Here is a 16,054-nt window from a genome sequence, read left to right as displayed (position 1 = left end):
CAATTCTTTCTACATTGTAAAGTTTACTTAACAATCACATAGGGGAGCTCACAATGACATTCAGAGAGCTCACAATGACATTCAGAACTATTCCAATAGCTATCTTCAGTTTCGGAATTTTTTTAAAACATGTTCCTTATGATGTACTTCTATATAGTCCAGTTAAAAAATTGGCAGAAGAAAAGCTGATCAAACATTCAAAGCTTGAAAAATTACGGAAAATAAGAAGTGCCTGACACAAGCACAAGAGAATGACATCTCAACATACAAAAACAAGAGGTACATATCATACTCTTTATTGACCAAAACTGCATCTGGCATTTGGAAAAGTGGTTCCATATCCCAATTTCGCATGGAGCGGGTACCATCAGCTGTTGCCTTAGTGATCATCTGAAAAGGAGGTTAAAGAACCTTATAAGATTATTCAAACAAATGAAACCCGTGTAATGTCCACAGGGTAGTACTTACAGGTTGACTGATTACTAGAATTAAAATTATGCCAACAGTTTTTCTTTGAACTTAATCCTCCTCGTGTAAGAAAAGCAAATAGTAATTTAAAAGAAATCAAAATTTAAGTTTATTGTTCCAGCCAGCACCTAAAAGTAGAATTATGATATCAAACAAGTGATAGGTGCATTTCAGACTTCAGAGTTATAAATTTAATACCTGTAAGTATATATTATAGTATGGGTATGCCAACTTTTTTAACATGTCCATTTAGTCCATTTAATTTAACAAAAATAAAAAGCTATGCAATTACAAAATCAGATAATTCTACACAGAAAACACCTTAAGCTTTTGCAGAAATTAGTTTTCAAGATCATCATGTAACATACCTCAATTTCCTCATTTATAAGTTAAAATAGTACAAGCAACACAAATGTGAAGGGGGAATAAAATCTTACTAATCATGAATATTTACAATACAAAAGGAAAAAATCACCTCCTTCATGATAGCCTGACATGCTGCCATTTGCTTATCATCTTTACAACGAGCCAAAGCTCTTTCAACATACCCGCACAACGACTTGGGGAACATACCAGGCTGAAAGCAAGAATAATTTGATATTTATTAAAACTAATACATAAAGGCATCACCTTTTTAGTTGCAATGCCAACTTGTTCTATACAACAAGCATGCATTTAATCAGTTCCTAGAAAACTAAAACTGTGACTTCAAAATTATGCTCCTATTCCAACTCATGTTATTTCACTAAAACCAAAATTTCCAAAAAGAAAATTTGTAAAAGGTTTTTTTATCATTTCAGCCTTTGAAATCTACTATATCTATCCAGTAGGTCAAGGAAATTGCCACGTGGCATGCTATCAAGCTTTCAATTTCCACTCCCTTTGTCTATTTTTACGTTTTCTTTAAATGTTGGTTCCCCATTTAATTTCCGCTCCCTTCCTTTTGTCACATCTCCCATGTTACAGATGTTAGTTTCCGTTTTAAAATAATCATTATAAATGAAAAACAAATAAGTAATGCCAAAAACTACATTTATGCCTTTTCCTTTTCCTACATCTTTTATTATGCTAGGGTTGGTGCTTGACAATGTTACTCGGTTTCTTGATTTCAACTATTTAATGTAATTTTTCGAGAAAAATTTACGTTGAAACTTTGGAATACAAGAGAATCTCTTCCTATCACTTCGAAGTTCCAAAAGGAATTTGAACTCAAATTAGGATAGCCCTACCCTATTTGCTCTCTTACAACCAGTTGCAAGCTGTGTGACCAAGAAACTTCCTAAGAAATTAGAAAAAACAATCTTTTTCAAATATCTAAAGATCAGAATGAACGATCTTTCCAAATATCTAACAATCAGAATAAACAACCTGTTTCAAAATCTTATATGCTAAAATGTTTACAAACAAATGTCTACTCATTTAAATAAACAACCTTTCCAAACATCCACAAAGAAGCAGGACACATGAAAGACAGGTCAATGTGCTAACTTTTTAAATAAGATAATTTGACAGACACCATTCATAAAAATTAGTCTTTTGAATGGGGCTTACTTTAAAGATAATTCGAAAAATTAGGTAGTTTTACTTCATTATAGTTTCCTTTGTTCTTTGTTTTGGTTCTCTCTTTAGACTAAGGAGCAATCCTTATCCCCATAACCCTTCATAATTACATTCTTTTGATCTTAATATCTGCTTTTATAATTAAAAATGGATTTATTACTACTCCCTATAAACTCAAACATCAGTAGATTCAAACATCTCAATCAACTTATAGTATTATGTCATCTTAAATCACTTTGTGGATCTGTTTTTTCTTTAAAATCAATATCATTGTCATTCCACAAAATTTTAAGGTTACTGCCCATTGCCTAATAGAATCTTCTCCTTTTATCCGGGCATAAGACCGGCTATGTATAGCACAAAACACAACATAGGCAGGGTTTTTTATTTAATAGTAAAATATTCAGAATAAAATAATTAAATTGGCATGGAAACGATAGTCTAGTATGCATTAGATCATGCAAAACAATCACTGCATACAGTTGTTCAAATCTCACCTTAAGTATAGAATTAACATCATCACCACATGATACTTTCTCAGTTGACTTTGGCAATGAAACAGCAATATAAGCAGGTTTTTGTGCTGCACTGGTTGTGGAACTATCTTTTTCAGTTTTAAGCTGTCCAAATGCTAAATTTGAAGGAATTTGAGGATTTATTGGAATTTGTACTTGTCTCGTATTCAAATATGGAGCCTTGTGCAAGGGTGCTGGATTCACCTGTTGAGGAGGAGGTGGCAGAGGAGGAGGAGGAGGAGGAAGAAAGTGAAAATCAGTTCCTTGGGAAGATGCGGTCTTCTGATGATCCTGAAATTTATCATAAGAAGATTTTAAATCCAAAGGACTTTGATAATTTGGTTGAGTAGGATTAGTTTGGTGATTCTGAGAAGTTTGGGCCCCGTGATTCCAGTAACCATCATGATCACCACCACTATTTACTGCAGCTTGCTGACCACCAAAAGAAGCGAACACGAAGTGAATTAGTTAACTAAAACAGAGAAACATCAAAATAACTAACCAAACCAAATGCTAGAACCTTTAGTAGACAAACAAGATTAATTATCCAATATACTAAAATTTGCATAGAATTGGAATACAGCTAAAAGACCAGACCTAACAATGTAAATAAGGAATAATTTTGCAATGCATATATCAGAATATAACTACAAAAACTATAACCAAAGGAATTTGATATGTATAAATAACAATTTATCTGTTCTTTCGATTCAGCTTTTCTTAAGTAGCATGGGTTTTCCCTCACTTCTTATGAGAAAATAATCCTCAAACCTGAAAAGAAGGCATTGCAGAAGAGCTGGACTCTTGTCTCCAAAACTGTGGATAAGATTGTGAAGGCTGGCTAGTTGGAGTTGCATAACCACCAGTAGCTGCTGGAGTTGCATAATCACTAGTAGCTGCCGGAATAGGACAGCCCAAAGAAGATGATCTTGTGACAGATAACTTCTCTGTCCCTGGTGCGCAGCTCACTTCTGTTTGGTTGTAGTAGTCTGCCCACTGATTGTAGTGCTGCTGATACTGCACCGAAGTGGCTGCAACACCAGAACTGTAAGAGCCACCGGAATCAGGGGTGTAATTTGTATTAGGTTTAGAAGAATAACTTGAATAACTGCCATTGTTCCATGTTGTCGCTTGATCTCCATATCCGCTGCTGTTCTGGTAACCTCCAGTAGTCTGGGAATCACCAGGATTGTAATAGGTGTTTGAATAACTTGCAGAGCCAGTATAAGACCCGGTATTCTGAAAGGAGGAAATAGGCTGATAAGAAGCACCTGTGTTTTGATATGCTCCTACCGGCTGTGAATAGGTATGATTAGGTTGCTGCAGATAGCTGTTATAGTATCCCGTGCTGCCATAACCATATGGATTAGTAGAGGTTGGATATGATGTGTATGCATTGTAATCTTGTGGTACATTAGCTGTTCCCAAATTTGATGAATTACCAGAACTAGGGTTTGATATGTATGCACTGTAATCATGTGGTACATTAGCTGTTCCTAAATGTGATGAGTTACCAGCAACTGATGTTACATTTTGACCATCTTGAATGCTCCTTCCAGATGGTTCTGGATGCTGATCATACTGGTAGGTTGGATTAGAATAAATTCCATTTGTTGTGGAGTTATGAACAGTCCATGATATAGCTTCAGGTCCAGTTGTAGCAGGAGCATATGCAGATGGTTGATATTGGCTTGTGACAACATGCCGATGCTACAAATGAGAGACACATGGGTTATGCGTTTAAAGCATAAATTGTACAATCATTATAATTGAACTAGAAATAAAATAAAATAAATGAAACATAGGTGCATTGAATGAGACAGATGAAATATGGTACAAATAGTCTATGACAAAAAAATGCAGGCAGGGAAATGATAAACATCAAATAGATAATCATTTGAATCTATTATATTGATAGTACACAAAGATAGATTGATTCACAAACTATACCATGAAATTAATCATAACTATTTCTAATAAGCATGCTTAGTAGATTATCTACCTCGAATAGATTCGATTCCACAGGAGCTAAGGTCTCAGTATTACTTCCTTCATGTGACATATTTTAAGCACCGTGATTGACCAACAAGGGAACAAATTAATCACATAAGTCAACAAAACCCTAATTAATTCATAACAAATCGTAATATTAAAATTGTACCCTCAACGAACAATGGCCAACAATCGTTGCAGACAGATCAAGGGATCAGAAAACCAAATTTGGGAGAAAAATAAAATTTTAAGGAAAACTAAGAGAAAAAAAGTAAAAAGGGAAAACAAAATAGCAAGATATCTATGAATAATGAAAAGGGTAAGGGAAGAGGGAGAAAAACAAAAGTTGAGAGAGTAAGAACAGCGACGAATTTGCAATACCACGTTGTTGGAAACGACGACGTATTGTATAGATGGGAAACAAACATTCAGATTGGGTTAGGAAAAAACGGAAGAGAACAAATAAGAATGGGGTATGAACTTTATAACTACCATATCATTCATATGAATACAAATTATTTTCTTTCGGAATATATATTTATTATTTTTACCGTAAGTGTTTTTCTCACTAATTACAACTTTTGATATATGATATCTAAAGATTTAGACTACAACAATATTATTGAGGTCATTTTTTATAAATTATATATATATATATATATCTTTATTTATTAGCTTGATAAATTGAATATATTTTTAATGAACTAGTTGAAAATGAATAGTAGGGATTTTTCAAAAATTATATTTGACTAGATTTGAAAGAGAAATAAATCTTCTTTTTTTCAAGAACACTATATTCTTCTATACTAAAGCTATAAGAAATAGATTCATGGTCTCACTCTATAATAGCAATTGGAGTTTAAGTTTCTGATAATGTTATTCTCAAAGTGGAAGCTTTAGGCATCTAAGACAACTTTTTTTACTCAAGTATGAATTCGATGTTCACTAGTTTGAGACTTCAAATATGTATAAGCTTCACCAAGATTATTGAATAGACTTACAAATTGTTGAGAATCTACTTTAATTTTGATTGACTTGATTTTGAATTTTAAAGTTATCTACAATATAATAAGAAATGTTTAAGATTTCGAATACTGTATCCATAAAACTGAGTTTTAATGAATGGAAAAATTAAAAATTATTATTTATTGAATCGAGTAATATTATATTCTCCTACAAGTTCATATAAATTATCTTACATTATAAGAAAGTAACATATCTTACTTATAAATCAATCGTTAATAAACAAAGTATCACTCTTTATGACATTTATTACTTACTTTTCTTATGGTGTGGGAGATTTGTAAGAGAATATATCATTTTGAATGTATACATATGTACACTCACAACAGCATTGAGTACAAAATCCAGAGACTATATATTGGCCTCAATAAAAAAGAAAAACTAGTCCATTTGTCCACTTAATGCTGCTTCTTGATCTTCTGCTGTAAATGCAGCAAGCAGCATTGAAAAGAAGGTGTTAACTAGATATAACAAACAAGAACGATTCAAATATATATTGGATTTCATTCAATTAATGCTGCTTTAAATAAATATTCGATCATGTATACAGTTTTTTATATACCAGAAGATAAGAGCTTAAGGATACAATACTCAGTGAAACATTATTGATGTAAAACTTGATATGCATGATCCCATAAAATAGGTAGGTTTAACCTAAATTCCAAAGCTTAGATGTAAGGAAACTTCACTATGACATAATGTCATTCCAACTTCACTATGATAGAATTTTACATTTGGGTTTCTAAGCACATGCACTCACAAATAACACAAGAATATGCAAAGAAAAGCCAACTCAATGCTGAAAGAATAGTGTACAAGATTTTGATGAATCCTTTTACCATGAATCATTATGGAAACAACAAAAACATTAGTTCATTACAAAAAAGACATCATTAAACAAATTACCTCAGGTACATAATGCATCAGCATATTTTCAATGCCTGATTTCAGAGCCACTGATGAACATGGGCAGCCGCTACGTGCTACATGCTCCATGCATTTTAAGAATCATCCTGCACTAAAGGAAATGCTTCAAATGAAAAGAACATACAATAAAAAGCACTAACATGTTCAAAACCTTCTCCAGCAATTCCTTGATGATCACAACTGTTTCAGAATCATCTGGTGCGAAAAGCATGTGTATGGCAAAGTCTAGTTTTGGCCTCTCTCAAGTATGATTGAGGAAAACTTCTTGTGTACTCTAGGTGTAAACAAAACTGTAGCGTTCATTACAATTCTTAAAAATATTTAGGACAAATCTATGAAAAAGGGATTTAGGAAACCAAAGGGCTTTTCAACCTTGTTTGAGGTGACCTCCTTCTACTGCAGTGTTCATTACAATTCCATATTGTAGAAATTATTCCCATCTCAGATACATAATAGACAATAAGGTGTGGTATAAATAAGGGCAGCAAAATCATAACTTGAGATTAAAAACAAGGCAATGGAGCAGGGACAGGCATGAAAACATGATTTGTTCCAGTTGGCAGTGCAGAAATGAAGGCAAAGACAGTTGATAGTATGAGACTGTCAGAGAAATGCTACTAGCTTAGAGAAGCCCTTCATGTGATTATTAAAAGTTAGAGTATAGGTCTATCTCATAATTTGTATTGATGAAACAGATGTTTGATTACACAACATGGCAGACTTAGCAAAAACTACATCTCTTGCACACGTTTGGCTTCCTCATATAGACTAGTAAGCATGGGAGGTTTTCATTAATAGCTGTATCCATGTGTGCAGCAGCTTGAGAATCTAAAACCAGAAGAATAGAAATCCATAATAGCAGCAAATACTTGAGGCTTGAGGAATTCCCAAGAAAAATCATCTGACTTGATAACAGTAGCAAAATCCGATCCAAAGAAAACTCGAGTAACACCGTCAATGGCAAAGATCGACTCAGCAAGGGCAGAATGAGGGTTCCAGAAATCACAGCTTTGCCATTCCCTGGATAGTCTAACCAAAAACTTCTAATAGAAAAAATAGGAACACCATGGCTGGGTGCTTTTCAGACTTCATATTATTATTGTTATTAATACTGTCGTGATCATCATTTGTGTTATAGATTATACAAAACTTAATATTATACATGAAACAAAATTGAGCTGAATAAATGACTCATACACTAAAGATGTGTTTTATTTAGTGTATGGATCACACTAATATATTGAGAATATTAACATTTCTGCCATTTCAATTAGCTCACAAAACAAAAGGTAGAGCCGTTAAAGGATGGATGACTACTATTAAATTATAATCTAGTCTAATTCTCTAGGTGAAAAAACCTTCAATTGCAATACAAATTCCATTATGTTCCAGCTTTCACAGTAGGAGACATTTTTATAACATATATAGTGATAAGAGGGAAATCAAAATCTTTTTCTCTTAACTCGAGACATATCATCAAAACTGTCATCATTCCAAACATGACCACCACCACCTCCTCCACCATGCCTGAAATTCTCTTCCTGCTCATCCATATTTCTTGTTCTTCTAGGAGGCACATTTACTGGACGCCCACCCCGAATGCGTCTCTCGAAGTCCTTTCCCCGGATGCTGTTGCCTCTTTCATGAAAATCTGAATCATCTGAACAGAATCTATATTGTCTTGGACCCTCCTCTGCATTAAGGTGAAAATTCTCATTAATATTATTACCATTCTTATAAGGAGGCCTGAAAGAACGCACATATCCACCCCTTCTCTCACCAAACCTTCTCTCCTCACCATTTCCTTCACCACTAAGCTCAAGTACCCTTCCAGAATGCATAGGCCCTGCATAGTAGTCATCGTCATTATCAGCACGATCTCGGACATCTGCAGCATCGAATCTTCTACTTCTGACTAGAATTCTACCAGATGGACTCCTATTGTTAATGACAGACCTTGGATGGCCATGTTCCCTTGCAGAATCAATGTCCCTTATATCATTATTAGAAGCTCGCGACATGTATGAAGGGGAGCCATGCCTCCTCACCACTCTCTCCCCACTGAAAACAGGGCGGTCAGGGGATCTCATTCTGTCAACCCTGTATAATGGTGATCTTCTACTGTTCATTTCTGAATGTCCACCAAAACTCTCTGGGGATCGTCTTCTTGGAGACCTTCTGGGAGATGACCATTGACCTGGTGAGCGACTCCTTGGTCCAATGGGGGACTTCGAACGAATTCGGGGTGGGCCCCTTTTCTGAATGGAAGAAAAATTCCTACCACCCCCTCTTGAGAACCGACCGTCCATACCCTCAAATGGTCGAGGACGAGTAAACATGGAGTGTAGATTATCCTCCTGGAAACCTCTCACAAATTTCTCACTATGCCTCATGCTAACCATCTCTGAACTGTCACTTCCAATACATCTACTAGTAGGACTCATGTTTCTTGGAATTCTATGACCCATTTGCATGCCATCTACTCCACCAGGGGACCGTCTCCGTGGTGCAATATATGAGCCATCATTAAGGGGCTTTCTGCCCATCCGACCATTACCAACATATGAACCATCAGGTGCATCATCGTATTCCAGATCAGTATCAGCATTAGCAGATGCATATTTATTAGGCCTGGGGCCACGAAACTGGCTTGGACCATTATAAAACTCCCCAGAAAACTCACGGCCAGATTCCCATTCACCATGAAATGCGTCTAACCGACTATTACCTCTCCCTCTACCTCGCACATAAGTGAATCTAGAACTTCTAGGGGACATATCTTGGTGTCTTCCTCTAAAAAATCTGCGACGACCATCAATATAAACTTCATCTCTGAAAATCAAAACATGAAGAAAAAAAGCATAAGGGAAAATTTTAGAAATCAGTTAAAACGGAAGAAAAAGGTACAAAATTAAAAACCATACCTTCCCCTGAATTTATCAACATCAAGTGTGTCAGATAATAAATCTCTTCCAGATAATGATGGTTGCGACGTGCCAGGAATGGGCCTTGTTTTACTTGGGGATGACGAACTAGCAGCTCGGGACAGATCTATTATTCTCCCTTGATTGCCACAATTACTAACATCTTTCATTGCATCATCACTATTTGCAGAAGCTTCAATCTGTGGCAAATCTAAGTTGGCTTGTCTAACTGTGTCAGCTGTTTTAACAACCTCAACAGCACACTGGCCAACAACATCTAACCCATGGCTCCCATTAAAGGACTGATCAGATGACAATTCCGTCTCCAGAGCTCTAGGCGCATTGTAACTTTCTGAAACATCTAATTGTTCCCTTTGCAAAATGTTTAGAGGTCCCTTCTCATCAGAGGCAATATTAGATTTTTCATCAGCCACAGGCTCTTGCAAGCAGACATTTTTGTCAATCACATTACCAAGCCTCTCATGCATTTCAATGTCCATACCATCTTCATCACTACTTATTTCACTGTGGATGACAGTCTTACTTTCATTTTCCATGACATGGGATGAAATGAGAGAATCACTGCTCAACGGCCCTTCCATGATCTGTTTATTTGCATAATTACTATTGTCAGGGTGTTCTACTTCTCTTACCTCACGAATGGTGACCACCTCTGTGGAATGCGCCTGCGGTTCTCGAACCTCACCGTCTTCATAATCATCATCACAAATGTATCGCTCAGTATCCACAGCAACAGTTACAGCATGACTGTCTTCAGAGTCATAATCAGAACCATAAGAATCATCCTCCAATATACCAGCTGACAAGGTTATCTTTTCTTCATCACTTGCACAGCCTTCACCACTGTCTCGTGACTTAGGTGGAAGATCATTGATAAGTTTCCACTTGCAACTGTCACGATCATTAGCATTTTCTTCTTCAGTTAATCTAGAAGAATTCTTTGAGCCAGGATCGCTCAAATCTGTAACATGATCAACCATAGGTGTAGCAACTGTTTCTTGAGGAACCTGATCAGCATTTGAACAGGCTCTATGACATACTTTATCAAGATTGACTCCTTCTGCAAGAGTAAAAATTTCAGTATGGATTGCTATATTTTCACTTGTCGTCAACTCTGCTGAACACATTGGTTCCACTGGAGAATGAGCTGTTTCTGCAGAAATTTGTTTTGTCTCCAATGTCACTGGCACTGCCATAGTAGAACAATTATCTGACCCTTGCAGCAACTTTTTACCCAGCTGTTCCACTTTATTCTCAGCTGTACTGTAACCTGATTCGGTCTTAATAATAATTGCATCAACTAAGTTTGGACTGCGAACACTAGATGGTTTAGACGAGTAGGCATTAGAATGCTGAAGAAATTCTTTTGTAAGAGCATCACTATCTAATGATCCCACGGGACAGACATTAGCTTCCTTCAAGCCCCTATTCGAGTTGTCATCAAATGGTTCTGATTTTACCAATCTAAAACAAGTATTAACATCACCAGCAGAAGGAACCACACTTGACAAGGTCACAGATGGAATAGCTGTTGGAATAGCAGTACCTGAATCTAGCTTAACAGATAACCTAGAGGGTTCATGAGCATATTTTGGAAGATAAGAATTAAGACAGAGATTGTGCGGGTCAATACGTTCATAATGCTGTCCATACAATCCAGGAGAAACGACAAAAGCTTTCTTCTTACTCTCTTCACATACTGTTTGCTTTAGAGACATGTCACCTGTTGGTGTCACTATCCTAGATGATCTCATGAACTGTTTTTCATCAACCACACTTTCAACAACTTTCTTCCTATCAATATAAGTTTTAACAGAACTTGAACTGGTTCCAGGTTCTTCCCATGCATCCATAGTAGTGTTCAGATCCCAGTTTGCCCTGTTTGACTGAACAGGGGCTATGTCACTAGTAGTTTTAACATCGCTGTTTAAACTGCGAGTGCCACCTTTTTCCTTGCTTAAAGATAATTCCAATGACACAGGTTCCACTTTCTCTATTTTCGGACTACTCTGGACAATACCTAGTTTCGCAATAGATGGAAGCAAGTGCTCATTAGTATCAGAGTTGCCAGAAGAACTTGTAGAAAGAGTCAAACCCTGTGATGTGCTTGAATTTTCCTTCGGAAAAGAATCATTTTCTCCCACATGTGAACCCTCTTCCAGTATAGGGAACCTTCTTTTCTTGATTGGTGCACCTGCAATACTAACATTTGATAGAGTTGATGCTTGAGAAGTGCTTGAATTTTCTTTTGGTTGTAATTCAGCTTCTTCATTGAGTGAAGATGGTTCTTCAGACAAAGGTGAAGTAGGAGGAATCAAAGGGAAGTACTTCCTTTTCTTGATTGGTACACAACCTGCAATTAAGCCACTAAGCTTCCCAGCAAAGGATTTTACCTCAGTCTGTCAATAGAAGATAAAGTAATCAATATCGAAAAATCAACAAATCGGGACGGATCTCTAATCGTAGTAGTTAGCTGTAAATCAGAAAGGAAATAAACACCTCTTCATGTCCAGAAACAGGCATGATTCCTAAATTCACGAAGTAAACACACTTCTTCCAAACTTATATAACAATTCAATAGCACATCCTCAATAGAGTAAATGAAGTTGGCATAAAAATCCTTAACGCATATCCATAGTCCAAAAAAGTTTCTCTTATAAAGCTAAATCTAGCTTCCAAGCTAGACACAAGACAGAAGTTCCCAGAACCTGCCAAACATAACATAAGCCTATCAGAAATCGCATAAATCAGTGATGAATCAAATCAAAGCAAAGCAAACATGTCCCTTAGGTCATAATCAAGCGAAATCACTTTCAAGTTTAAAAACTAGGTTAGATCAAAAATTAAGTGACCAGATAATCGAGAAACTCAAAGATCAGTCCTTGATCATCCAAATAACAAACTCACCCAGGAAGAGAAGTTATTCAGATCTAAACCTAATGAACAAAAAGGGCACAATAAATGGCATGTGTAGTAAAGTGGTTGGTATAATTAAATACCCCAATATCGCAGTACACGTGAAAACCAAGCGCGGTAACTTGAAGTTGAAAAAATATCAGATCTTGACAATACCTGATAAGAAAAACAAGGTTTTGGAGGGAAATTGAAAGGGAAAAGGGGTTTTGGTTTTGGTTTTCTGCGAAGGGGAAAATACCAGATAAGAAAACAAGGTTCTGCAAACTGAAATAGAAAAAATGGAATCAATTTCTCTCTCCCTAATCTATGAATCTAGAGAGAGAAAACTAGGGTTTGCGTTTTAGAGCTTCTAAGTTTATTGACTTTTAGAGCTTCTCTTCTCGATCATTCTATTTCACCTACTGCGTGAAGCGTCGAATAAGAAAACGACACGTGTCCGATAACCTAATCCGATGTGTTATCGGCCGTTGATTTTGTTATCTTTGAATGTCGGCCGTTGGATGGACATTAACATCGCAGTTTCGTGGCAAGTTCCAATGGGCTAATTAATGGATTCTATTGTTCACCGATCTCAAGTTACTTGTAATTTTGTGCATCGCATAAATTCATAATTAAAAGTGTGGTACACATTTCTTGACTTAATATAGTGTACCAATAAAGTTTTGATTCAATTGTGTAATGTTTTATTAGATCTTTATAAGAAGTAAAGATTATTGTGAAGAAATTGCATATTATGATAAATATTACTTTCTTACTCACGAGATGAATAATAGTTTGCTAATACATAAAAGAATATAATTTTATAGAAAAAGATATATACATTGATAGTATAAAAGTTTTTTTACGTAGTTGGTATATTGTTCACTATTATATATAGTTTACGAGCAAAGCAAACATCAACCATAGTCAGTACATTAAAAGCCAATAATGATAAAAATGAATGGTGGATAATATACTGATTATATATAAAATATTACACTATCAATATATAAATATTACACTTCTAATTATGTAATGTTTTTTATATTGTCCTTTTTGCACCGTCAATATTATTCGTGGATAATATGTTTTTTACCTTTATATCATACTAGTGTGTACAGGCACTTCGTGCCTATCGGCGAATATTGTGTGATATTACATATTCAATTTTTATATATTTTATTTTTTGAATTAGAATGTATTTGTTGTGTTTGGTGTACTTTATATCATATTTTTTGTGTTTATGATAATGTTTAATTTAATGTGAGATATGTGGTTAGTTAATGTATTAGTGGTAGTTGTTTAGAATTATATAGTTTTTTTGTAAAAATTAAATAATGTGAAGGGCAAAATAGGAAATGAAAATTACACCATAAGGGAAATTATTTCAAGTTTTGGCTTTATATATAGTATAGATATAGAAGTATAGATATATTCATTTTCTTTCTTTTTCCATTAAAATGGATTAATTCCATTTTTAGATGATTACAAAATGGTATGAATGACGTGAAATGTAGTATGTGAGTTTCAAAAGCTAGAAACATAATTCTCCACGAGACTCTTAACAATATATCAAATTTAACAATATTAAATTAAAATGAACAGCATTGAGTTTAATTTACATCAAAAGGTCATTATTAAACACGTTTCATTTTTAATGTTACTTTCAAAAAAACCGTCATCATTTTAATCGTAAATAAAATGAACACACTTTTCATTATTTAGTTATGAAGGTAAAAATAAAATTGTTTTCATAATAAAAATTCCTTAAAAATCATAAAAATGTTTATAAAAAAAAGACTGTATCAATATTCAACTCAATTCCATATAGATAAAAATATTATAAGGAATGAGATACAAAACAACCAAGTTTTCAATTTGGGAAAAATTAAACTATGGAAATTATGGTATATAAATAACTTCTTTCTTTACAAAGTTTTAATACAAAATAAGAAGGTTAGTGAACAGATTTGAACAAATAAATAAAGTTTAACTATGGAAATATTAACTAAACTTTAATAGTAATAATAATATTTAATTACCATTAAGTAGCATTAATAATTTTCTCATTTAATACGGATGGATTTTCTTTTACTATTACAAATTAGCATCTAAATAATTGGTTTAAATGATATATGTTTGATTCTTCTTAAGTAAGATCAGAAATTCGAGTATTGTGAATGGAAAAAATAGCCACTAAAAAATTAGCCTCAGATATCTGTGGATGTTTCTGGCTTAGACATTATTTTCTCCGGTGCGCAGTGATACCTTTGAACTAGCATCTAAATCTTATTTAAATTTTATATATTTTTATAACGTTGTATCATAAATTTGATATCACTTTATATATTCTAATTAACTCATTGTTTTTATGAGATTACTTCATTAATATATATTCTTTACTTTCTATACTACCTAATTCTTAAATACCTAAATCAGATGTAATGAGTTTTTACCATTTTTTTAATAATAATAGGTGATACCACCTTTCTCTCCTATATATTTATTCATCGTCATATATTGTTGAATATAATCTCTTCTCTATTGTTCGACTTTATTCTTTTTACTGATATTTCACTTTATAGTATCCAGGGTCATACAAGATTACAAATATTTAATTCGCAACAAAAAAGTTCACTATACTTAGTGGCATGCTTTCATTACACCTAACACTTGAATCCTATGTTTATAATTATAACTTCATCTATTTGTTATTATTTATGAACCCATGTCAGGTAAACCTAGAGATTTGTGGGATGAATTTATACATCAATTATGAAACTTATAATTCATATTATATATCTTCATTTTAAGGCATGTCTTCACATTTCTAATTTTATTCTTTATTTTCTCTTATAATAATAATCCAATTAAGATAATGTCATCAATACAAAAATGTTATGCAATACTAGTTTGTGTTTATGGTCTATAAACACATACAATACAATTTACTTCAATGATAAGAGATATTAATTGGCGGATTCAAATAATTAGTCTATTAGAGTACAACAATGTTTATAAAATCTATAAGAGTGAAACTGCATTAAAAATCTAAAATAAAATTAGTTATGATCTCATTAGGTGGAGGAAGGCAAATGAAATAGATTATATATTCTTCAAATAAATTAAAAGAATCATACAATATTTTTTATAAATAAATAATCAAATAAGTAGTGATAAGTTATTTTTCACAATAATCTATCACTAAATTACTTATTTATTTATTAAAATGAATTAAATAAATATTCTAATTTAAAATTAAAAGATTGTTATTAGTATTTCTACATGATCAGGGTTCACTACCCATGAACAACACTGGAAGATGTAGTTGCAACTAAAGAAAAAGTTTAATCTATTTGCTAAAGGGTAAGGACATATCCTTGGTTAAGGGGAAAACAAAGCACTAGATGGGTGGAAGTTCAATTAACAAAAAAAAAGTTATTTGTCCTCTATACCTACAGGTTGGTCACACTGAATGGGAACACATTTGTTATCTCACTCCATGTATTATTATATCTGATTCGTTGAAAAAATTATTTAAATTAAAATTGTGATTATTAATTATTTTTCTAGTCAATCATATCTCCTGGCACATGGGATAACAAATGTGGAGCCCATTTCAGATGCAACATGGATGCTCCACCTTTTTCCCTCATTTCAAATTATATAGTAATCGATTTTTCAAAGAAAAAGATAAATCATTCTCCCTAGTGCTTGAAATATAATATC

At 33.9% G+C, this 16,054-nt stretch overlaps 2 protein-coding genes across 8 annotated transcripts in view; both read right to left on the bottom strand.

Moving 5' to 3' along the window:
• Window positions 1–5,003, bottom strand: part of LOC109336526 (SAC3 family protein A-like) — a 16,184-nt gene extending 11,181 nt beyond the window's left edge. For 2 of the 3 annotated variants that reach the window (XM_019573181.1, XM_019573182.1), the window contains exons 1-5: window positions 4,546–5,003; window positions 3,315–4,253; window positions 2,526–2,975; window positions 944–1,045; window positions 293–390 (exon numbers count right to left, since the gene is read on the bottom strand). In XM_019573181.1, coding sequence (XP_019428726.1) covers window positions 293–390; window positions 944–1,045; window positions 2,526–2,975; window positions 3,315–4,253; window positions 4,546–4,605 — 1,649 coding nt within the window. In that variant the 5' untranslated portion in view covers window positions 4,606–5,003. The remainder of the gene's footprint in view (window positions 1–292; window positions 391–943; window positions 1,046–2,525; window positions 2,976–3,314; window positions 4,254–4,545) is intronic. The other variant, XM_019573184.1, reaches the window with a different exon arrangement.
• Window positions 7,665–12,699, bottom strand: LOC109336056. 5 transcript variants are annotated; one of them, XM_019572408.1, is made up of 5 exons: window positions 12,503–12,699; window positions 11,930–12,138; window positions 10,316–11,829; window positions 9,410–10,273; window positions 7,665–9,317 (listed from the first exon to the last, which is right to left on the bottom strand). In XM_019572408.1, the coding sequence occupies exons 2-5, from the start codon at window positions 11,951–11,953 to the stop codon at window positions 7,928–7,930; spliced, it is 3,792 nt and encodes a 1,263-aa protein (XP_019427953.1). In that variant the 5' UTR covers window positions 11,954–12,138; window positions 12,503–12,699; the 3' UTR covers window positions 7,665–7,927. The 5 variants fall into 5 exon arrangements, with proteins under 5 accessions (XP_019427953.1, XP_019427951.1, XP_019427949.1 ...); XM_019572406.1 differs by having other exon boundaries at window positions 9,410–10,762; window positions 10,802–11,829; XM_019572404.1 differs by having other exon boundaries at window positions 9,410–11,829; window positions 12,430–12,699.

The sequence above is a fragment of the Lupinus angustifolius genome, chromosome LG20, assembly GCF_001865875.1.
Source record: "Lupinus angustifolius cultivar Tanjil chromosome LG20, LupAngTanjil_v1.0, whole genome shotgun sequence".
NCBI lineage: Eukaryota > Viridiplantae > Streptophyta > Magnoliopsida > Fabales > Fabaceae > Lupinus > Lupinus angustifolius.
The sequence above is the reverse complement of the archived record's forward strand: the minus strand, read 5'-3'. Positions and strand labels throughout refer to the sequence as shown.

Bases quoted from the DNA above. Each gene is read 5' to 3' on its own strand.
- LOC109336056 (XM_019572404.1), bottom strand. From the start codon at position 11,953: ATGCCTGTTTCTGGACATGAAGAG. The intron at 11,830-11,929 runs GTGTTTATTTCC...TTCTATTGACAG, and splicing joins CTGTTTCTGGACATGAAGAG to ACTGAGGTAAAATCCTTTGC. The intron at 9,318-9,409 runs GTATGGTTTTTA...TTTGATTTTCAG, and splicing joins GTTGATAAATTCAGGGGAAG to AGATGAAGTTTATATTGATG.